Source organism: Teleopsis dalmanni, chromosome 2 (genome assembly GCF_002237135.1).
Source record: "Teleopsis dalmanni isolate 2A chromosome 2, ASM223713v2, whole genome shotgun sequence".
Lineage (NCBI taxonomy): Eukaryota > Metazoa > Arthropoda > Insecta > Diptera > Diopsidae > Teleopsis > Teleopsis dalmanni.
The window spans coordinates 91,786,166-91,812,544 of NC_051847.1; the positions used below are offsets into that span (position 1 = coordinate 91,786,166).

The 26,379-nt window shown below is 29.2% G+C and overlaps 1 protein-coding gene across 1 annotated transcript; it reads left to right on the plus strand.

Annotated features, from left to right (window-relative positions):
- Positions 1-2,048: 2,048 nt before the first annotated feature.
- On the plus strand, positions 2,049-19,724 carry LOC119675069. Its single transcript, XM_038086256.1, has 14 exons — positions 2,049-2,063; positions 5,720-5,792; positions 9,923-10,132; positions 12,551-12,741; positions 14,334-15,243; positions 15,300-15,462; positions 15,518-15,646; positions 15,708-15,957; positions 16,022-16,180; positions 16,647-16,941; positions 17,005-17,379; positions 17,446-17,717; positions 17,772-18,243; positions 19,546-19,724. Exons 1-14 carry the CDS (start codon positions 2,049-2,051, stop codon positions 19,620-19,622), a joined length of 3,591 nt encoding a protein of 1,196 aa, XP_037942184.1. The 3' UTR covers positions 19,623-19,724.
- Positions 19,725-26,379: the final 6,655 nt, after the last annotated feature.

Genomic DNA, 26,379 nt, shown 5'->3' on the forward strand with positions numbered 1-26,379 from the left:
AAATAGCAAATTGTTTTAATAACAAACTACATTTATTTCTAATCTTTGTTATTCTACACTCATTCAGCTAGAAACAAGGAGGCTGAAAGCTTAAAAGGGCGCAAAAATTCTTGGAATAAAACGGTAACTAATTTCATTAGTCAATACAGTACATTTTTATATGATTGGAGCTATATAATTAAAGCAATCCATAATTTCTGAAGACTCTAACAAATGACTACTGCAATCTTTCTAAAATGTAGTTAAATGATGTTAGTGAATTGTATTATAATTTAATGAAGTTAGTAGCAGTTAGCACCTAATTAGATCGGCTCTTGGAAGACCTGGCAATATACATTACTTTTATTTCGGTTTAAAGTGCAGCCTGAGTATTGGCAAATTTTTTTTTGTCATCTGAATTCTTTTAAGCAAAGCTCAAGAATTGTTGGGATTCACATATTTTTGTTAAATAGTTTGATTCCCTAACCTTTATATACTCGGTGATGGTTTAAATAGAAAGATTTTATAATATCACAATTTTTAACATACTAGAAAATTTGGATGTCTTTCTTAGGGTTGTAGTTTCTTTAGAGTAGATTTGCCTGGTTTTATTACCAGTGACACAACCGTATAGGAAATATGACATGATAACATGCTTATATATAAGCAATTGTTTTCTCCGACTAAGCTTTTTAAGAGAAGTTGAACCTGATTCATAGTTTAGGTACAGATTATGTTCTTTGTTTTTATTTGGTGTTTCCAAAAAAATCAGTTAAAAAAATGTGTAATTTTATTTAATTATAAATATATAAAATAAAATACATTTTGTATTTATATAATATAATTATTTTATAATTATAAATAAAAATAAAATAAATTTTGTATTTATATAATATAATTATTTTATAATTATAAAGGATGATAAAATAAATAAATAATTATTTTTAACAAATCGATTGTAGAATGGGATGTACAACATATTCCATCATCCTGTTGAATGCACATATAGTCCAAGTTGAAAAGATCTAATTCATGTCATAAAATATCAGTGATAATGTAACTGTTTTGTTCTAAATCTACTAAATTGCGGTGTAACTTTCCTTTTAACCAAAATACCCTGCCCTGATTATATCTCCATATCAATCTCTTAATGTTTGTGGATATAAAAGTGTTTATTAACAGGTAATAAGTTTTCTATTCTTTAAGTATAAAAATTTCGCACATTAATGAAGTTTATGAAGCCATATAATTAGAAATTAACTTTATCGCTAAAGCTGATTTTTCCATGAAATAATCGATCTATTTCAACTTGATTTGAAATCTAATGTGCAATATTTAAATTTTGGATGAATTAATTTTAATTAATAGTCATAAGAAAGTCCAAGTTTTTGATAACTATATCCATTTCAATATTTGCAACTTTCATTCACAATTTGGTACGCCACACCGATATTTTCAGGAGTACTTTTACAGTTAAGACAGCTTGAGTTCAGTACCAACACTAACATTTGAACTACATTTTCAAATTACATTATGAATAAGCTTTATACTTTTACAAGGCTTTAAGACGAATATATACATCAAAAATAATACATAGGTGAACAGTTTTGAAAATATATACAAAATTTCATAACTAAGAATACAGTAATTATATAAGAACATTGAAGAAATTGGTGAACATTAGTTGGTGAGTTATAAATATTAACTTTTAGGGAATGCAATAATCATAACAGAATGGAATGTAATAAGTATAGAAAATTTAGCTATACAGTTAACGATTATTAAGTCATAACTTAAATTAAAAAAAATATTTGTGAAATAAAATGTTATTAGTAAATAAAAAATATAGATCTACGATTTAAGGCGTAAGCTCTAGATAGATAGACAGATAGACAGATTGATAGATAGATAAATAGATAGATAGATAAATAGATAGATAGATAAATAGATAGATAGATAAATAGATAGATAGATAAATAGATAGATTGATAAATAGATAGATAAATAAATAGATAGTATACATTAATTTCTTAAAATACATTTTAATAACTTTTAGACATTGTATAACAATGTCTCGCTATATGGTGAGTTGTTAAACAACAATTTTAAAAATTTTTATTTTTGGTGAAAATTTAATATTTAAAAAATACGTATATCTGATTTCTTCTTTTAGTGTTGATGACATATGTTTTAAATTTAAACATTTTCTTATTTTTCAGTCAATAGTGCCTCTTCAACAACTTCACTTCACTTTTCTAATTTTATATTCCTATTGCTCTTCAATTCCTCGTTCGTTAGTATCTCTATTGCAACGCCACAAGATTGCAATGTGAACCATCTGCCCTTTATTATTAAAGGTCCTTAAACATTGCTACCTAAATTGATATATAATATATTTCAAATATTTGTTTCTATTATATATATTTAACAGCAAATCAACAGAACTCCAGAAAAATGTGCCAACATAAAAGTCAAGTGCGGCTTTGGATCAGTTGGTTAAGGTGGTCCGACTTTAAGCTTCAAATTAGGTAGGACACGAGTTCGATTCCTGGTACTTGCAGTCTCAAAAATAATTATTTACGAATAATTAAATACAAGAATTATTTCCAAGACCACTGATGATGGGTGTTGGGCAATACTCGAAACAGCTGTATGGTCAGCCAAAAATTCGATTAATTAAAATAATATTAAAAAAGTTTTGGTTATTGTAGTTCACTACTTTTCAAAAAACCTCTATACTTCTGGACTTAACATTCATAGGTCCTTACTCCTTATCACATCTAATTTAGGATTTCTATGAGCATATTGTTTCCTTTCGCAGCATAATATGATTTTGAAGAAATGGGAAATAGAAGTTTGGGAAATTCAATCTTAAATTTTTTGTTGTAAAAAAAAACTTGAAAGTCGTTTAAGACTTATTAGAAGAAAATGATGACATTAATACTAATAAGATTATAAAAAAATGTACATTCGTAAAAAAATAAATAAATATGATTTTGTAAGTATTTAACATAAATAGTTGTAGTATCTTATTTACTACTTTATTTACTACAATTTAACTTAGGGCGAGTTTACGAGTATTTACATGTTTCTGTAATTTGCAAAAGATTACTTATCTTACAAATATAAATCCAATAGCTTACTTCTTAGTACAACACTTACTAAAGTTGATTTATAGATGTACTAAATAAGAAATTATATTTATTTAGCTTCACACTAGTTATGGACATATACAATAAGGGACAAGATCAATGTTGTTCAAATAATGTTTTCTGTACATATACAATTTATAGATAATAAATTGTTTGTTTAAGTATTAAGTAGTCTATATTTAAAAAAATTAAAATCTACGGAGCAAAAAAAATGGACTCTTTAAGAAGAAGAAAAAAGTTAAAAAATATGACTTTTCATGTAAATGTTCTAAATGTGATGAACTAGCCCCGTGTCAACTGGCAGTACGTTTGCGCTTTCTTTAATAAAATAAGTATTTTTTATATTCTCCAAGTATTTAAATTAGTTATCTAGTGCATCTGTAGTTCTTTTTATCTTCAGACTGAAATGTATGTGATTAACACTTACAGCTATTAAACGGTGTGTGAAGTTATTTGTAATGTAACCAATGTGAATATTTTGTAACTTTATATCTTTCAATGTTTAAAATATATTATTACATGACAAATCTGGTAATATCAGGATATAGACCAGTTAAGTAAAATTTGGCTTGCGGTAAACCACCAGTAGATATATTTTTCTCCAACAATTCTAGATTGAGTAAGACATGTATGTAAATATTATTATAGGCTTTTTGCGAATTTCAGGAGCACTTATTTCTATTAGCTCTATTCTTGAGACCGATCCTCTAAGCATTTGTTTAAATATGTTTTAAATCATATTTTTAATTATGATTAAGTCATATTTGAACCCAGAGCGTATACGTCGTAATTCTAATACACACGCACCCTGTTATGAGATCTGCGGAAAGTTTGATTTTATATAACACACTATACTTATTGTTGAGTATTAATAGAATTAATTGCGATGGTGGTATTATATTAAAATATCGTTTTAGCATAAGATCTGATAAGTATCTGATTTCTTGACTTTAGGTTAAAAAGTAGCAATTTATTTTAATTGGGTGGGTTAATCTTATTTAGATCTCAGCATTTAAAAGAAAGTGTATTTTCATGCTCTACTTGTTGTTATTCTTTAATCAGAATACAAAATACATATAGTTATTAAAAGCTTAAAAACATGAATAAAGAATCTAGTTTTACAATTGTTGTTATGATTATTGTAAACAAAGATAATAACCACAATTGAGATTACTACAAAAACAAAAGATACATTTTAAAAAGCTGTTGACCTAAGCAAAAAAAGTTCTCTATACAGGATAGAAAAAGAACCATTCACCATTCATGATGCCGTCATATTTTGTTCCGCCAACATCTTCAGGAAAGAGACGACATATTCGTACATAAAGAAAATTGATTACATTATCCAAATCGCCCATATGAAGTTCATATTCATGTCTATGAAAAGCGAATAATGGAAGATGTATTTTTTATAAGTACTTGGCAGAAGTGGAGTTGCTTTGCTTAATTTTCTTTTAAGTATGCCTAATTACCAAATAATTGTGGTCAGTGGTCTCTTGATGTAATACGATCACTTATTTGCATATGTGTACTAACCTCTTCATATCCAAGCGTTTTGCTCTTCAAAGTACGCGACCGCAAATGTGTGGAATATATCAACAAATGTCACGCAAATCTTCATCACATAATAACTGAAACCGAAAGATGGAAACAATTTAATAAAACATGCGAATTGTAAAACGCACAAGCCGGGCTGGAGCTTCTCTCTGCGTGGCATGAGGCGCTTGATGAATTGCTTTGAATGGGTTTTCGCTTTTTGGTGTCGCTCAGTTGCACATGCTAAACCGCCTATTTTCGCCAGGTTGGTGGCAGCACTGATTTATGTTGGTTGCAGTGCGGTAGTTAGAATCGAATACCCATACATTATGTAACATAATGAAAACTTCGGTGATCAACTTGAATTCACAGTCACGAATAATTGAAAATCAGTGGCTGAAATTGATTTATCAACAATGAATTTAATTTATCTGAGTTAAATGATATTTTGAGAAAATCCCTTTCGGTTATAGTGTGAGCCTCTGGAATTTTTGAAGGTGTTCAATTAGTTTTAGTCTTTTCCGGTATTTTTTTTTTTTTTTGGCATTTTCAGCTTGTTAACATAACTTTTTTGGTAAAACTCTTTTATTTTGATGCCCTCTTCATTGCCCTTGTTAGCAATTAGTGACGTTTATCTGAACTATTGTGGCAGCGCAACAAGAATTATTGCTCTTCACGGTTCGATGGGAATGTTTATTTATACCGAACATAAATAATGTTGAGACCGAGTTTAAAAAGTTTTTAATTAAATAATTATAATTTTCATATATAAAAGAGTACAATAAAAATTGAATTTTTTGAGTTTATTGATTAAATGAATTTTTTTTATACCCGTGTTTTAAATACAAAAACCAATAACATATATAATTTCTATACATGAAACAAAAATATATGCTTAGATAATAATTTATACACCATAAAAATTATATATACTCTATATAATTTAAAGCTAAGAAATTTACTATATAAGTTGTAAATAAAAAAGTGAAAGTAGTAAAAACTTTAACAAAGAAATTTATTCTGACTTATTCTGATTTTTATTTGTTTTACAGATCGATGAAAATTCTCTTTTAGAACATCTGTTAGATCATGAACGAGAGCTGATATTTGGAAAATCAATAAAGAGTAAGTAGAAAATATTTTTATATACTAATAAACACCCACGTATTTATGCACTAATATAGTATGTGAAAAAATATATATTAATTTTTTTTAAATCATTAACAAACTACAAGCTATGTATTCACGCCTGTTAAATTTGATTCACGGACCATTTTTTATCATATCGCGAATCACCGGTTGAGAATCACTGATTTATTGTAAAAAATTAACATAGCTGCGGAAGATTGATCTTGAGACAGCTTTTCCAATGAAGGAGAAAGTTTTCGTGAGAGCCACTATCAAAAAAAATTAGATACAAAATATGGAATCTGTAACTATGGGATAAATAAAGTCAGAAATTGACCTGGAATCTAGCCAGTCACAACGAAATACATATAAGCACAATACGAAATCACGAAACGTTAATATTGGCAAGCACATATTTGAAGGTACTACAAAGTTTACATATCCTGGGCCCAGCGTTGTAGAATGGAAACGATATGAAAATTATAATACCGCAACGAATTCAAGCTGTTAACACACAATATCTATTAGTATTAAATCTAATCCTATAATTCGAAAACATAAATTTGCTATTTAAAGGAGCATAATTCGTCCGGTACTATACTACCGGCAGAAGTTGATAGGAAATGGATTTCAGGTGTGAAAATATACTGTACAATGCAATATTTGTTGATTGATTTCCTATATTCAAAAGTAAGCTCAATTGAATATGTGGTTAAAAGGGAACTTTTTAAACTGTAACCGATAATTATTTATATAAATATATATTCATGCAATACACAAAAGGTCGACCACAATTTTTGATTTAAAGATGTAGGAGCAGATTTATTTAATTTCAATTAAATAAAATACACATTTATTTAATGTTGTATATTTTTCTTCCCATGTTTTTTTGTAGGCTACTAGCTTAACTTAATATTCATTAAAAAATACTTTTGTTTTTTTTTCATTATAAATTATATTTAATTAATAAATTCAATATTTCGCCAGTCTTCGATGATAATTTTTTGGTCATCCTAATAGCAACCAGTTATTAGTTGGTTTTATTGATTTCAATTAGTTTTTACTATCAATAAAATCTGTACTTCAAAAATATAAAATTTTTTCACCTTATGTGTCTTTTAGCTGAAATCTTTGCAGATCGACTGATTTCATTAGGGCTGTTTATTGAAAATAAGACTGCTGTTATTAGACTGAGCAATCATAAAATTAAATTAAAGATAATGACAACGTACAACATTACTGATCAGTGTTCTATGGTATCGATGAATACAAGGAAAAAAATTTTGCAGAAGAAGTCGATAGACAAGGAATATATACATTAAGACCGAAAAGTTTTCGGAAATTCTCATTTAAAATTCGCGCGCTGTATATTTTTCGATATTTTAAGTTTATGTAGTTTGGCAGCACTGTCCTTAATTACTATGCCAAAAATGAGCGCGATCTGTCAGACAGTTCGTTTACGGCAGCTGTTGAAACCAGTTCACCTCAGTAGTGCGTTGCGAAAAAAACAATGGAAAAAAATATTGAACAAAGAGTTTGCATCAAATTTTGTGTTTCGAACGAAATTTCGTGTGCAGAATCGTTGCGAATGCTACAAAAGGCTTATGGGGAATCAGTTTTATCGAAAACTCAAGTTTATGAGTGGTACAAAGCCTTTCAGGACGGTCGTACGACCGTCGAAGACATTTCGCAACGCACTACTGAGGTGAACTGGTTTCAACAGCTGCCGTAAACGAACTGTCTGACAGATCGCGCTCATTTTTGGCATAGTAATTAAGGACAGTGCTGCCAAACTACATAAACTTAAAATATCGAAAAATATACAGCGCGCGAATTTTAAATGAGAATTTCCGAAAACTTTTCAGTCTTAATGTATATTCTCAGTAGAAGGACAAATACTGTTATCATTAACAGGTGCTCGACAATATATTCATAAGTATTTTTTAACAGTATCAGAACATAAATGGATGACAACGATAAAATTTTACCGTGCAGTGTTAAAATTGAAGTGACAAAACTCGTTTCGGGGATGATAGGTCACTAACCACTGGGCATTCATTTTGAAAAATTGGGGATTCGTCTTAATTACATATTTGTATATATAAAGAAAGGCGCTAGAGGAAAAGAAACTAAACACTTTCTTTGCAAGTGCTAGGGACTGAAAAAGATTTAACCCAACTAACAACAACAGAAGTCCGTCAATCTTCTTCTTCTATCAATCGTTTGCTCTTGATGGTGTGTTGGAAAGAGGAAAATAAACAGCATAACACTTTCTTTGCAATTGCTAAGAATTGAAAAAGATTGAATCGGACTACTAGCAACAGCTGTTCAACAATTTTTTTCTTCTTTCGTTTCTGTGTTCTTGATAGTTTGATGACATGTATTATATATTCACATGATTCTTAGCGATGCATCATATTATTATAACTTGTATTAGGCATACCTTTTCAATTTAAGTTTTTCTGAACAAAGATTGCAACTGATCCACCAATTGAGCAGAATATTTTTATTTCTCTCTTTTTATACTTTCGTCCACTTTGTCCTCGACAGCCAGTTCTAGAAAGGTGCCTGTTTATTTCACTACATTATCATTCTCTATAATCTAGATATATATCAAAGATTTTTTCAAAAGTCTGGTATATACATGTAGATAAAGTAGTGCATAAGGGGACATAAGGCAGTGAAATTTAAGCAAAGATGGAAATGAAAGCAAGACAAGAAGAAGAGAAGAAGTAAAAATAGAAATTTGATAAGTTTAAAAAGTTGAAGAAAAAGAAGTAAAAAATAGAAGTTTGATAAGATTGATAAGTTTGCAAAGTTAAAGGTAAATATAAATTCATAAAGACTAAATTTTATTTTTGACTAAAGTAGTTTTTAATTTAATAAAACTTTGCAGTTTAATAAAAATATTAAGATTAACATTGGGTTTTTTTTGTTTAAATAACTACATACATATAGTTTCTCAAGCGCAGATATATCGGTTCTGTGAGGAGTTCATTGCATTATTAATTATTTATTTGACTTTAACATATGTATGAATATATGAGATATAACATTCTTTGTTATTTTCTGCAAATGGTAAGGTGAAGTATATATTTGAGTTCAAAAGTCGAAAATACAAAATTATATTTTCTATTAACAATTTAAGATTTCTTGATAAATATTATTTGTGTTTATGAACATTGACACTGAAGCCCTTGTGATTAGAAACTACAATCTAGATTTTTCATTTTTTTAATTAAAATGTAATATAATAGCAATTTCTTGTGGAATGTATTAAAAGCCTTAATGTAGAAGTGGTGCTCTTTATCTGAGGGAAATTGTTCAAGTTATCAGCTTGAATACTTCACAATATTTGCACTCAGATTTGTGAGATATTTATAAACAAAAGCGAAACGTGCTCCGCTAAGATACTTGCAATATTTTTTATTTTTATTTATTTTAAAAGTACTTAAGTGTTAAAATTACTTAAAGTCTTACACAATTGCTTTTGTAATTCTTTTAATCATTTTATTTTCTATTTATTTAATTTTAGCGAGAAATTAAAACTGTAACACTACAAACCGTAACTGTGGATTGCAATTGCCGCGGAAAATCAGTCAAAATATTTGCACAAAATAGTGTAAATTTTTTTTTTGCAAAATATTAAATAATAAAACAACGAAAAAATAATAAAAATGTGCAAATACCGTGTGATTTTCATAAATTACTGCAGTTAAATTGATTAATGATAGCATAGATAATTATGTAGTTTTTATAAAACATTCAAACTGTCACAGTAAACAAATCACCAAACAAATTCCAACCTGCAATGTTCACTATAAGAAAAAAGAAAAAAAAAAGAAAAAATTGCATAAGCAACTGCAGCTGAACATAATCTTAGGCTAGAAGCAAAAATGCATGTCATTCCAATTAAGTTTAAGATACGAGTACGAAAAGCATATATTGCCCTTTTAACAAATCAATGCCAATCTAAACAACTTATCATTATCTATTAACTTCCCCTTGCACCCTTGAACTCTGACGGTGTGTACCGCCTCCAAATTACAAGTATCTCAGATATTTGTTTGCTTTGTTGTGTTTTGAACTAAAGTAATTTTATTGAAATTTTTTTTTTTTGCTTGCAGATCGCAACATTAAATTGGTGCATTTAAGACATCTAACAGATGCTGATGAAGTGGCCGTGAGCAATACAAAAGGCACCGCAAGACCGGTAACAATAGAGGAAAATGCTACACAAACACCATCACGACGGGTGAAACGTGCTGACTCCGCGAGCTCTGCAGAACAGTTGAACGGCGCCCAACCAAGACAAGAGGTTTCCATACAAATACAAGGTAAACCGTTTGTTAATATAAGAAAACTTAATTTAGTTTATAAGCATGCTACGACCGGCAATATTGACTTATCTGTTTTTTTTTTTGATACTAGATGCAAAATTATCTCATTTAATTTACATATGAGTATCTTAAGTTTTGCAGTTTGTCAATTCTTAAAAATTATTATTGGTTTGTAATAAACAAAAAATTAAAAATTATCGTAGGTATATAAAGAATTCATTACATATACCCATGATTAAAGTCTTAAATTGATTTTTAATTGTATAACAAATAAATAATAAAAAATTTCATTATATTTAAAATGTTTTTAGACCATGAAAAAAAGAATTTCTATCAGTAACCAGTAGCCACTAGTTGAATTGATTATATTTGAAATTAATATGACTTTCATCACTATTACAATATTTTTTAATTGAATATGATTGTCTTATCTATTACCACATTTTTCAAACATAGCTATAGAATAGGAATGGTGCATTAGGGTTGCCTATATATTTCTAAGATAGTGAATAATGCTTCGAAAATCAGGTGTGATTATATAAAAATTTTTGGTACATATCTACCTATGGTATAAAAACAGTGCATTAAGTTTCCAAAATATTTGTAAGATGGTGAATTATGGTTCGAAAATCAGGTGTGATTATATCAAAAAGTTTGGAACAAAAATTTCTTTTGTTCAAAATCAACTAATTTAAAATTGGTCATTATTTATTTATAATTCCTGATTTTTTTGAAGTTTTTGAAAAAAAGTTTGGCCTTGTGATTTTCAGCGGCTTTTTGTTTAGTCACTTTTTCTTTCATTAGAAGAGTTTTGCAGAGAACCGAAACAAATAGTAATCGAACGATGCAAGCGCTATAAGGTCGATGCCTCAAAACTTCCCAACCAAGTTCCATCAATTTAATTCAAACCGTCAAAGATATGTGAAGCTTGGCATTGTCTCGGTAGAGCGTAACTCTTTTTTTGTTGGATTATTCTAGTCGCTTTTTCTAAATTGTTTCGTTTAAGCTGTCAAGTTGTGATTAGTTGAGGACCGAATAAAACGCTGCCTCCGCCCGGAAAAGCTCCTAATAGACATGATCACACATGTTAAATAATCTCATATTTAATTTATTTTTTTAACGCTAGAAATGATTCTAATAGATAATATTTTTGATGTGAAAATATATCTTGAAAAAATTAAGTCAGTTATGACTTCAAAATTGTTATGGTTACTCTGCACTTTCGAAAAGAGTTATTTTTCGGTATTGTGCTGTAAATGTCAAGAACATTGTTACTCGTTCTACAGAACATAAAAAAAAGTAACTGATGATAAAGGTGCACTCAAAATATTATATCTTAGTTATAAGTAATAAGTTGGACTAAAAATAACTATGAGCACAGCGTTTAAGTATCTTCGCACAAAAAAGTAATTTTTCCTACTATAAGTGGTAATAGATTGAAACATGGAGTAGACATGGAGCAAGTACTTTTAAAAATGTATGGTAATTCATTTGTCAAATAGTTTAAGAATCTTCAAGTATCAAAAAAATGATCATAAAAACGGCAAATTGCGGTTTCTCTGAATCTAGTTCCCAGCGACTGTTATATGTTTTAATGAAGAATCGCTGAAAACTGTAGCCAAAGTTGATTTATTAAACATAAGAGGCTCTCAAAATATAGAGAATAAAATATGTGTAATATATTGGTAAAGCATCACCTTTGAAAAAGACTGTGTGGCTGAAAAAATTTAGATTTTGCCTTACAGTTGTTTTATTAGTCATTTTATGGAACATTGAACATTGTAAATTTTTCTGTATTATCTGTCTGTAATATCATTTAAATATATGTCACCATATTTTTTTTAGATATAAATGCGTTTAATGTATCCACCAGCAATTAACAAACATGATGTGATAACATCAAGTACTGTAGTGATGTTTTAAGTAATTTTATTTTCCACAAACCATTCAATAAAGGATATAATCGAAGGATTGTATTGAACAGAAAGTTCAGTTTGAAAATGTAGCGCATCAAGTGGCTGTTTTTGTAGATTAGACTTTGCAATTATAGGTGCAGTTTTGGGCAGGAGATAAATGAATACGTACGTCTATCTAATAGTATTTTACTACAAATTAGCATAAGATAAATAAATTATTGTGTTTTCTCTTCTTTCAATAATGTTAGTTTGTTTTTTTTATATTTTCTTTAACTTCATGTTTTGTGGGTATGTGTGGCTTGTGTCGGATGGATGACTAGTGGTAGTTTGAAGATGAAATACTCTAGAGTTGAAAATATTGCGGTCATTGCATTTTAATTAATTCGCTTTAATGTAGCGAAATGAGATATGCTTTTTTACTCGTCCATAGCTATTGTTTGCATTTATTTCCCTTTAAGTATTCATTTTCTAATAACTTTTCCATTGCTCTGCTTTTTAGATAACGAACATTTGGTAAATTTAAAATTGCGCCAAACGCCAAAGCTGATCGACGATGCGTTTATCTTCATTCGCCGCTATGCAAATTCCACTCAATTCATAGAGAATTCACACAAATTAGCTGAAAAATACGAGCGATGCTTCTACAGCAATGAAAATTCAGCACTTGACCTTTGCGATGATGAAAATGTGGTAAGTTAAACCTAAAGCGGAAGCGTCAGCTAGGAGAAGACCTAGTTTCTTTCAAGCATTAGAATATGTAAATTAATTGAAGAGAACACATTTCTTGAATGTAATTATGTAAATTTAAGGAAAATGTTTCAATTTTTGAATTTCTTGATCAAAAACAAAATAAAATTCTAAGTGCATTTTGAATATCAAAACAAATATTTTTACTCGTAGAAGTGAATTGATCAATATGGGTTTTATATGGGATTTTTTATTTTTATATATTTTTAATTATTTCATAGTTTAACTGATAGTATTATTTAATTTATATTTATTTAATATTTTTATTTATAATATTTAAATTAAAATTAATATAGATATTATTAGTCGTACTCCATGATGTCTATGCTACTTGTTACATAGAATCTCCGACTGTTTCTATATCCAGCAATATAACGTATATAAGTGTGGGTATACCACTTGCTTTTTGTCGGCATCGAATAAAATTATAGACACGCCAGATGTTTAACAGCAGATTTTCAGCAGTGAAAAACTAAGGAATTTTGGCCAGACATTAGTAAAAAAAGATCGGGGGAATTAATCAACTTATCCTGAGCAAATTTATCCAAGATAGTGGGAATTATTAAGGGACACTGCCTATTGGGAGGACATGCCGTGAGGCTCAATATCAGAACCTCCTTGCTCTGTATACATTGCATAGAGGATGATGAAGAGGAATCACCAATTCACTTTCAGTTACAGTGTCCTGCTTTTTTTTAGACATAGGCTCTCCTATTTAGGGACGCACTTTTTCAAATCATTAAGAGAGCTAGATTCCATTTCCATAGCTCGTGTCAATGGCTTTGTGGCCAGCACTAAGTGGGTATAGTGACAGGTGTCAAATTCTTAAAGGCGTCACAATGGACTTCATGGTCTAAGTGAGTCTTCTTTATTTAAAGATTTGGTTTCATTTGTCATCGTTCTTCTCTAAGTGTTACATGGTCTTTCTCTGTGTCTGTTGTCTTGGGGGTTCCATTGAAGTGTTGTATGGCATATTTTATCCTAAGGCTTTCGAAAAGTGTGGCCAAGCCAATTATATTGCCGACGTTTGATTTGTTTGTTGATATCTTCTTGGTTTGTTCGTTGAAGTAGTTTCATATTTGAAATTCTACGTGGTCACCAAATTCTCAAAATATTACACAGAAATCTGTTGGTAAAGCTTTGAAGTTTTCTTTTTATTTCACTATTGATCAATCAAGTTTCTGATTCAAGCTATAGGATGGATTTTAGACAGGCATTGTAAACATGGATATCATATAAATATTAATATGATTTACACAATTTTTAAAATTGTATCTATCGTTTATGTCACATTTTCTTTAATATATAACAAAATACAAGTCCTAAGTAAAGAAAAAAAAGAACTGAGACTGCATGGATATGTTAGATTTTTATATTATTGTCATTAGATTTCAAGTAATGAATCGTTTAATGTTAAAGATCTTGGATTTATTTGTTGGCTAAAGTAAATAAAAATAAAATTTAATTAAAAAAACGTATTCTTGTAAAATTTATTGTGCAGCTAATTAAATATTATATGTTTTCTTCATTTTAAGCGAGGTGTTTTCAACCATAACTCCACTGACTACATTATACATCCTTTACCAGCAAGATTTGGTAATTCTACGCATATAATACTTGAAAAAAGTGACAGATCACCTAGTGATCCTGATATATTACCTATTTCAATAACGAAGTCAATAGTAGATTCGAATATTCAATTCGAACCTGATAGAGATGAATTTAATGATTTGAATATTATCAATATATCACAAGAAATTGATGTTGAAGAAACTTCCCGTCCTACACGCAACACTGAACATTACGGACAAGAACAGCGCAAAAATCGCTATAACAAGCAACCACAGCATAAATATTTGCATTCCTCACAAAATAAAAGTTTTTATAATTATCAACAACTGCCACAGCATCTAAGTTTTAGGCCGCGTTATCAAAACGATTATCATTTTCATAATATAAAATCTCGCCAACATTCTAACAAGCATAAACATCAGAAGCAACTTAACAATGCACATCATCATAATCACAGTCATCATTATCATCAGCAGCAGCATCAACAACAGCATAAGAGGCATAAAACTCGTCGCAGGCGAAATATTAATCAGTGGATTCCAAAAGACTTGCATATTGAAACTGCAATATTCGTCGATCGTGAGCTTTATAAGCACATGGCCAAGAACTATCCCAAAAACACCGAGAGTCATGTAATGCGTTTTGTGCTAGCTATGATAAATGCTGTGCAATTGCTATATCATCATCCCACTCTGGAACGACGTATAAATTTTGTATTAAAACGTTTGGAAATACTTTACGTGGATCCGAAGAATTTGACACGTTCTAGTGACATCGACACATATCTAAGTAATTTTTGCATGTGGCAATCAAGCTTGAATCCAATTTCAGATGATGATCCGAAACATTTTGATCATGCAGTCATTTTAACAGGTTTGCTAATATGGATAAATAGTATTACATTTATTGTAGCGAAATATATTTTGTAGGCCTAGATCTTTATGTTCTTGACAAGAAGACAGGTAAGTCAGCAAGTCAGGTTGTTGGCTTGGCGCCAGTAAGTGGCATGTGCTTACCAGAATCGTCTTGTACGGTCAACGAGGGCAAGCACTTTGATAGTGTGTATGTGGTAGCACATGAAATTGGACACAAGTGAGTTATAATTAAATTTCTGCAAGACACCAAATTCATAATACTGTAATAACAGCCTTGGCATGCGTCACGATTCGAATGAAAAAAGTTGCGATCCCAATACATATATAATGTCCCCTACATTGGGCAGCGGCAAGACAACCTGGTCAAAATGTTCGCGAGAATATTTAAACATATTTTTAAAGTAAGTAACAGCACCTATTTTTTAAAGAAGTATTTTAAAAATATTAATTTTGTTTATAAAGATTGAAACAGTCTAAGTGCCTATTCGATCGCGGTCAGTTTATCAATAATTTAGATCACTCAGCTGAGGGAATGCTTCCAGGCGAACGTTTTGATGCTAGCCAGCAATGCATGCTGAAATACGGTGTTGAAGCAGAACGTGCATTATCGCAGGAATTTTCTGATGTGTGTCGTGATTTACATTGTCAACGCGATCGTTATACTTGGACTTCACATCCCGCTTTAGAAGGCACTGAGTGTGGTTTAAATATGGTGAGCAAGGAGTTTTTAAAATGTTATCGATATATTCAGTTACTAATTGAGTTCCATTATATAGTGGTGTCGAAATGGAGTTTGTGTCAAAAGGTCATCATTGTTCGGGTCTTCTAATGCGCCAAGAGAATATGCCCTCTCAAGTAAATTAGGTTATGAAAAATCTAACTTCTTAGAGTCCAATAAAATGGGCCATTTAATGCAGGACTATAACTACAACAAAGTAAGTTTATTAAAGCATAAAAAGATATTTTTGAATTTTTTTTTGTATTTAATATTTGCATTATATTTATATAATGTTAAGATATCAATTTAAAGTATTAAAATTTGATCACGTTGTGCTGTATAAGCGTACCTAAATTAAATCCAATATTTGATCCGTCTAAAATAATTATTTTAGTATTATACATACATTTTATTGTTATTTGGTAGAATCATGTACTTTATGTAGTATATATACCAGTTTTTTTTTTCTAAATCATCAATCTGGTCTTCACCAACCGAACAAATTTTCTGCAGGTAATGTTCGCTTGGGTACTATAAAATTCTAGTCTTTCTTATCCAAATGATTTAGTAAAACTGGAAATATTTTAAATTTAAATATATAACCCGAATAACTGTTTATTTTATATGAAAAGTCAAAAAAATTAATATAAACTATTTATCCAATGACATTCTCATCGTTTTAGTTACCAATTTGGTCGGAATGGGGTGAAGCTAGTGAATGTGATTCTGGTTGTTTGTTTGGATCTTCGAATCGTTTGCTTGACGGCAGCACAGGTTTAAAAACTTTTACAAGGAGTTGCTTAAACTATAGGCGGAGATGTTCCGGACGTGATCGTAAGTTTGAATCATGTGCTGCAAAACTTTGTCACAGTATCGCAATTACAACAATTGACGCTTTTGCCACGGAAATTTGCGAAAAGGCAAACAAATTTGATTCTGATTTGACAGGCGTCGGACAACAGATTGTTGGGGACTTTGGTGAGATTATTTTAATAAATTTAATCCTCTGAATCAGTTGAATAAATTATTTTTTGAATGCAGAGGAATCGTGTAAAGTCTTTTGTAAAACAAAATCAAATGGCACAAAATCAAGAAGTTGGCTATTCCCTGATGGCACAACTTGCAAATCGAGTCACTATAGTCCCAATGATATTTCGTATTGCATAGCTGGACGTTGTGAAAAGTTTTCGTGCGATAATTCCACGAATAATTATTACAAACTGGATGCCAAATTTTGCCAACGTCCACCGCAACCGGCTGTAGAAAATGAGACTAATCGCATTAGTAATTATAATACCATACAAACACAAATGCGATATGCAGAGAGAGAGCGAGATATCTTTAACCGAAATAATATAAATAGAGACCCAGGAAGATTTTATGGATCCACAAATTTACGAAATAAATATGAAAATGGTGAGTGCGAATATAGTAAATAAATAATTTTTGTATTAATTAATGTATTGATTTACTGAAAAATAGAGGTTGCAGTACGAAATTCTCAACAAGAACAGTATTATAGAGCTAAATCAGAACCATATCAACAGTGGAACAAGTATAATTATCACCATTCATATGAACAACCGTCCATGCCAGTATCGGCTTCTTTGGTTTCAGCAACTGTACTTGAGTCTGAATGGATTGTGAAATCAGGTTGTCACTCAAGTTGCATAGCCAATTCAAAGGGTGTGCAAGTAGTCACTTCAAGAAGAACGGGCGTGAGAAATATACAATTATGTACACATAAAATAAAGGTAGTATGTAGTGCACTCTTCGACGATATTTTCACTAATTATAATTTTTTTTAGCCGTGTGAACGTTTGCTTACGCCCGCTGAGTTTGCAGAGAATACATGTAGTCGTTATAAACTTAAAGTACGTGGCTTATCTGGTCATGGCACACAAATAGCAGCAAGTATTAACGAGCCCGATCGTAGCTGCAGAGTTGGCTGTCAAGACGAATTTATTAAATATCGCTTCTACTTGGTCAATGGTAAATATGGACATTTCCCGTTGGGTACTAAGTGCTCCAACACCGAGGAACGTTATTGCGTTAATGGTAAATGTTTAGAATTTGGACCAAACAACATACCACAACAACAATCCCACATCAGTTTGGCTCTATTTCGTAATAGACGTTCAGTTGATAGTAAGAGCATACGCAGACATAAACGTAGTTTTCTGTACTACGATCCTGTAAATATAACGGAGACTCTTACGCAGGACTTTATTAATAATATTGTCAACTCAATTATTGCTGTTGAAAACACTAATAATTTAGGTATGTGAAAAATTTTAATTAAAAACAAAATATTACAGTGTTAAAATATAATTTATATAACTAAATTATTATAAATAATTTAAACATCAATTTGATAATTAATTTCAAATATTTTAATATCAAAATATCTCCACCGATAAAATTATTTCTTTATTATCTTATTATCTATAATAATAATTATTATTCTTATTATCTATAATAATTTAAATATCAATTTGATAATTAATTTCAAATATTTTAATATTAAAATATCTCCACCGATAAAATTATTTCTTTATTATCTATAAATTAGTTTATTAATATTTATTTTTATTTTTTACGTAAACTACATAAATGGTTTGTATTTTATAATGATTATAGTTTTAATCAATATTTTAATGTGTGATTTATATAGATACTAATAACCTTTCGTATCCTCTAACAAGATTTCTAGTTCGAATAGAAAAATGGGTAGAGGCCATAGATTTTTAACATGTTTATCTGCGATTAAGGCCTAATACCACTGTGTTCTTAGCACTTTTCTTAATATAATTTAACGGTAAACGCTGGCATTGGAATTCCAAGGAATTCCGCCAGTAGCACTTGAGTCTAAATACTTAGATGAAGCTTCATAATTGGAATGGAGTGAGGTTTATTTAATACATCTGGTTTTTTTTGGTTCACAGTTTCTGATTGAAAAATGCTACTTTACATCGAAAGAAAGTAATGATTACAGTAATGATTCTATCCACAAACTTTAGTTCATATCTTACCTTAATTAGTCCGGACAGCCCTGAGTCCCGTGGTACTAGATTCACACCACCAGTCGGGTGCCTTAAATGAAACTCAATCGCTAACATTTCTACTACAAACAGTTTCAGGTGCCACTGCCTCTTATGACAAGCATGTTTTACGTCGAAAATATTCAAAACCCTTTCCCGCGAGGATAGAAAAGGGAAGAGTAGTGTGGTAATTTTCGTACACAAAAATTTTAGCCGCTAATTATTTGTCTTCATAGACTTTTAAAAATGTATATGGGAACAATTGTCCGATTATATAAATTTTGAACTGCAAGTACCAGTAGTTGAACCTAAGAAATTCATTTAATTAAAAATTAAATTTATGGATTTAAAAGTCTAATATAAAGTCCATAAATTAATATAATTTAATTAATACAAATGTTCCGATTAACAGTTTTAATGAAATTATTTCTATGATTAACTTATTATAATTACAATGTTTAATTTTAGAAAGTCAATAATCAGTTTTAGAATTGTTAATATATTATATATCATAATTAAACAATTTTTTTTTCATTTTCAGATGAAAATTTAACAGACGATCACATCGAATTTACAAATCCAATTCACATATCGACAGATGAACTGAACATGGAATGATATTTGCTACGTTTATTGTAGCATTTTTCCATTAATCACATTAATAACCATTAGTTAGGCGCTTATATTTAAATTAATTAATGTTTTATTGAAACAATTTGAGGAGTGACAATGAAACAATTATTTAGTAAATTGTAGTTCATTCATTGATATTAGTGTTTAGAATATTTTTTTAAATACAATTTTATTGTGTTAATGATATTAAGTAATTTGTTGTAATTTTTTTTATAAACGAATATATAATTATTTATGTGTAATTTATAAGTATATATATTTTATTAAATTTATTTGTAATATTCAATTTGTTAAATACATTTTATATATATATAAATATACAAAAATTGCTATTAAAAACCAAATTAAATTAAGCGGATTTTTCCACTCACAACTGTTGCCAGAAAAACACTGCATACTTCTGGGCGAACTGAAAGTCAGTTTTCCAGAAGCCTCATCATATGCAGTTTATAATGAAGCTTATGTACTTATATATTGGGTTATAAAAATTATAAAAAATTGAACTTTGTGAATAATATTTTATGACTAATATTTACATACGAAATTGCACAATTCTAATGCTATTGTGTCAATTAAACACTACATTTCGATAAGTAAATATAAACGTTTTCATACTGCACTCCAAAGCGGCAATATAGGTAATAGTATACGTATAGCTTTTGTCTAATACAAAGTGTAGTATTGGTATGGCGCGGTGGTGCTGAGAAAACTACTTTCACTATACTAAATCCTTTATGTGAGGAAAAAATTGAGCAGGTATATATTTGAAGGTGGCGGTAACGACACGCAAACATTGAAATTCCATTAGAACAACGACTGAATGTACGAACGTTCGTACATAAAATACATGAGATAGTTGGGAAAAAAAATTCATAGAAAGTGGTATATATCGAACTTTAGAAATTAAAACCACGTTCGTAAGGTGAACGAAGAGAGAAAAAGTAGAATGCATATTGGGCACATGTTTGGCCTACTAAAGAAATTAAATAAAACACCCACGGTTGATGGAATATAGCACAGTCAAAGATGGATACGTGAAGTGTACGCTTAAAATTTGCTTAAAAATCAAACAATTAAAGTGAATATGAATTTATAAACTTAAACTTAAAGTGAATTTTGTATAATATCTATTAAATGAAATAGTAAAGTTTAATAATCATTAAAAAAATAATTGTCGCCTGACTTCACCTATGCACAAAATTAATATATACATTCTATTGAAAAGTGGGATTTATTTTGTGAAAATACTATATACAAATTTTGATAAAAATAATAATTTCGTCCTTTGTCTTTTGGGATGTTCTTTTTAGACATTTAAATACAAAATCAAGCTATTTGCATTTTGTAAACAATAAAATATAACTATCAATTATAGTTATAATATGAATAATTTTGTTTTTTGATATATATATAATTTATTCAAAAAAAAAAAATGTATAACTTGAAACCTCTTTCAAACCTTTTTGTCTTTAGATATGTGCTTTGTTTATATTTCTGATCGGTGGTTACTATATAAGGCGGTGCTTATATCTTAACATATTTTTTAAATATTGAAAATTCTTTTTAATATTGAAAATATTTTTTATTGAATATTGAAAATTTTTTGATATTGGAAAATATTTTGTTTTTTCAATTTATTGCTGTGCTTTTATCTTTTATAACTTTGATCTTTTTCATACTAATATATGTCATATGACATATGAGTAATATTTGAGTAGACCTGGATATTGACTGCTTGTGTGAATGATGTGAAGGGGCTTATTTCGTGATTGGTATGAGTATAATGTAATTAAGCAATTCATATACAGTGTGCTATTTTTATAATTTTGTAATTTATGATAAATTTTTTAGCAAAATATAAGATATTCTCTTTGATACAACTATTTCTTTATTAGATAAAAATAACTATTAATTATCTCTCAATGCATTTCATGGTTTTTTGAAAATTTAAAATATATTTTTGAATATTTCATTTTTGTACTAGTGTTGATTTTTGATGTACTTCCCCGGTATAATGTTTTTTAATCGTATTAATGTATTTAATAAAATTAATTTTATTGAATGCAATTAATATGTATCAAAAACGAAAAAAAAACCATTTATTTATAATGCATAAATATTTTTTTTGTTGAAATCATTTATAAAATGAATTTGCTTTTTTGTTTAATGGTTTGAAGAACCAAAAAATCAATAAGAGATTTTTAAGTAAAAGAGGCAATATCATTTTGAAATGAATATTCCATAAATTTTGTAAATTATAATTTTTTTTGAAATATAATAAATTTTTCGATAAAATTTTTTTCGTGGTACAAAAAAAAAAAAAATAATTCAGTTGAAGTTCTGTTGCACTCCACATTTTCCATATCAATTAATAATAATTATAGCTGTGTGTTAATATATTAAAAAAAAAATTAATTAATTAACTGCTTATTCCATAATTTTATTTTTATTTTGAGTACCAAAGCGTTTATTATTCATTTTAGGTAAGTGCTTATGTAATAGAAAGAGACTTAAATGAAAAATCTTTTAATTCTTTAGCCATTTCACTATTGTAAAATGTGATATTGCAATATTTTGAATTTTAGGTGTCATGTTAAGTTATATGAAAATTTTACTGGAATATATTTTTTACGACTTTTCGAAAATATAACAAAATTTTTTTTTTTTTGACCAAAAGTTTAAGTACTTCTAAGGACTTACTCCTTGATCAAGAGTATGTACATCCGGGTTTTTAAATACAAAACATATTAATTTCTCTACTATATGTTTTATGTGTACATATCCGCGTGTGTTGGACTTATACTTTTGATCAACACTCAACACACCTGTACATTTGATATATGTTTTTTTAATTCTTTCGTGTTGATAGAGATTTTTATCTGCACATAATCGATTGTGTTGGATTCATGTTTACGTATAAATTTTAGTGTAGTAACTCTAAGATTATTTTATTTAAAGAACGTACCAGAAAGAAATTCAGTCACAAATGATATTAACATCCCACATATTAATCTTCTTCTTCTTCTTATTTGACACTACAGTCCAGTATGAACCTTGGCCTCACTCACGATCTGCCTCCATCTGACCCCATTCTTATTACATGAGCAGCCTATTGTAACCTTTGCGACTTAATGTATCTCACTATATTTTCGTTTCTAAGCAGTTCTTCAATTTCATTATTTGTTCATCTTTAAAAAGTTTCTCCATCAATTTGGATTGGCCCGTAGATTTGGCGAACTATTTTTCTTTCAAAAATGTTTAAAGCTTTTTCGTCCGCCTTCGTCATTGTCCATGTTTCTGAGCTATATGTAGTTACCGGTCTTATTATTGTCTTGTACGTTCGTAGCTTACTTTCCCTGGATAGTAGTCTTGATTTCATTAAGTCTAAATATTTGTAAAACATCTATTTGCTGCTTGTATTCTATTTCTTATTGCGATTCTGCAATCATTCTTGTTGCTAACAACCTCTCACCGAAGTAGGTGAAGTTGCTAACAACCTCAAAATTGTATTCACCAATTGATATGTGCTGCATACCCACATCTTAATCAGTTTCTAATGAAGAAGTAATAAACAAGCTCTTAGACATTTAAGTATATAATTTTTTGCAATATAATGTTCAATATATTACACAACGAATGATAATAATGATGGTTAGATGGTTAGAGATAAATCTCTAGATTTCTAAAATGTATTGTTGCTAACAATAATTCGGCTTTTTAATATTTATGATATCTCCTTTAAAGTTCTGAAACCTAAGATAAACTGGTTATAAATAAAAATATTTATATTTCGGAAATATATTTCTTGCTTCGTACTTATCTTTATTTTAATAGGCTTATTAAAGTTAAGAAGATAAGATTAACAGCACCTTCTCCTTGCAACAAACTTATGGTCTTGAATTTTTTAAATTTGTTCAATAAGTATAAGATTCACTGAAGTCTCTAAAAAAATGCACCAATATTTATGTATCGCTTCACAATTGGAATTTCGGTTTTAATTGGCTTATTTTGTTTGTATTGATTGTTTAGGGACTCCTTTTAATGGCTACTGTCGTAGTTGTGAATCAGAGAATAAAGAGGATAATGTTAATCATTCCGTTTGTGGCTGTCCGCTAATAACCACGATTCTAACCGATATTACTAGTATATGCATTCAAGACATTAACATATTTTATTTAGATGATAAGACGATTTCTCGACTAATACATATGCATATTTCCATAAATTCATTAGAGAAAATTGTGATATTCCAATCGACCGATTTTAAGGGCCTATGTGAGATACATCCATTAGGAAACGGACTGCCACTGGTATCTACTATTCATTTAATTTTATGCTTATGAAAGTTATATCTACTCATAGAAACATACGTTTCTATCATTAAATTTCAGATTTATGTGTACCCCGAATACTTCGGTTATGGGTACTATTTTTAAAACCAAAGACAGTGCTTTTGCAAGTCTTCATATTATACACATATTATCATATCAGTAGGCAGTTTAGGTTTTGCAGGGGCGGTTGCAATATCCGAGAAATAAATTTCAAATGGCAGTGTGTATACTTTAGCAAGTTCATTTTTGTTATACTTGCTCGAGTTGTCTCTGGATACAGATACCGATATAAGTTGGACAATCATTAGATTTAAAAATTTGTTGAGAGAAAACCATTAGAATTGAACATTAAGAGAGGTTGTTAAAACGTTTCAGTATTTTTAAATACAGCTGGGCTTTCCGATAAAATTGCAATATTACACCAAATAAGGTTATGATATATTGAACAGAATTTTATGGCTGTGTAATCTTACTTTTTGTAGGATTACTCTAGGATCCTACTTTTTGTAGGATTACTAAGCATATTTTCTTCAATATTCTTGCTTACTCAGAACAGTATGACTAAACATTTTTCAATATTTAAATTAGTTACAGTCATGAAAGTACTAAACTTTATTTAGTATAAATTAATACATTAAAAATCACAAGAATGGTTGAAAAAAAGTTAAAATTGTCAACGATTAAAGTATCATTTTTAAAAGTTGTATACAAACAAGTGTGAACTTTTTATTTATGAATTTAAAATTTATAAATTTATTATGTTATTTCAAGCTATTTAAATATTTTTTTAGTGACCTCATAAAACTTTTTTTATTAAAAGTCTTCATGGTAATTGTTATTCCAGCAAATTCCTAGACAAATTGTTGTTCTTTAGTCGCATTATTATAAGGTGGGCATATTATGCACCGCGACTCAGTTACATATGTGACATACATATTGTTCTAGAAAAAATACCAATTGATGAATTTTTTAACCTATATTTTATGTAAATTGGTACATAGAAAAACTAGAAAATGAATAAAAAATAAATAATTTCACCTAACACACATAATATTCACATAAATGGGAGGATATTCATATACCTTCATTTTAAAATTCTTAGAATGGCTAACAAAAAACTATTGGAAATTGAATCGGTCATATATTTGACCTATATATTTAGGTCAGAGTTAGTCATAGTGTTACTAATTAATTTTAAATTTAATAATCACGTTTTTGATTGGTCTAAAATTTTACTTGAATTCTTTGTACTTATAATTGAGTACAATTGCTACTTCTCACGCAATTTAGATACGTGGTTGTAGCCGGAGACCACCATTGCAATTAAAAAATTAGTTCAATTTTTGCACAAACATGGGAAAAACAGCTCGTTGTCAATCTAAAGGAAAATTATTGTTTACGAAAATGTAACTGACCCTTTTTTATTGATACAAAACAAGAATTACTTGGCCGTTTACTTCATCAAATTTCCAACTCGCCTTTGCCTTCGGTTGGAAACGTGTTGATTTAATAAATTTGTCACTATCATTTAATTATTCCTTCTATTTAATTGTCATTTTAACAGCAATAGGAACTCAATTGAGTCAGTATCGATCTGCTGGTCTGATAGACACCCATTTGTTTACAAACTTTGTGGTGTAAAAATCGATTTTTATTTCATTCAAAATTGTTTCCAAGTATATAAGTATATAAATTCATGAAATTAAACTCAGCTGCAAAATTGCATATAATTTGTAATGCATAGGAGTATATGAGTATATAAAGAGTATATAAGACCTGTCGTTTGTTTCTTAGAATTCTGCCGTGCCAGATAACCTGCCGTGCCAATGTTATTAAAATTTTATACATTTTATTGAAAATTCACTTAATATTCATTTAACAAATGCCAAATATATTTTTAAATATTAACAGTTTTAGATTTCATGTTAACCGGGTTTTATTTGCTAATTAATTCATGTTAAATGAATGTATTGACGATGAATTATGTATTTCATTATATGTTAAAAAATTGCTACTTTTATTGGCTTGTAAACAGAAATCAAAGTAATAATGCAGAATGCAATTACCCATGTTGGACTTTCCTAAACCAAATTGTCCTTTAATCGCACTTCAATAAAGACAAGTGCATTGTTTTGCATGCAATTGCCTACGAAATAAAAACAGTAAAAAGCAGCTAATTTTTTCGTAAATAAAATTGATAACATTTAATGTTAACTATATATGTCCATAAATTCCATTCCCGACTGCCATTATACTAAATAGTTTGTGACATGCTATCAAATTGCGCTTTTTGCTGTTAACTGGTCCCAGAGTGGGGGTCGTGGCAGGTGGACATTGTCCATTGCTTTCCGTTTTTTATTCGTTTTTTATATTTTTTTTCGATTTGACAAATACGAAAAGCTAAAGCGCAC

What these genes read in the sequence shown, in the direction of transcription:
- LOC119675069 (XM_038086256.1), top strand. An exon ending in ACAGATTGTTGGGGACTTTG is followed by an intron (nt 16,942 to 17,004) that starts GTGAGATTATTT and finishes TTTTGAATGCAG; the next exon opens with AGGAATCGTGTAAAGTCTTT. An exon ending in ACGAAATAAATATGAAAATG is followed by an intron (nt 17,380 to 17,445) that starts GTGAGTGCGAAT and finishes ACTGAAAAATAG; the next exon opens with AGGTTGCAGTACGAAATTCT.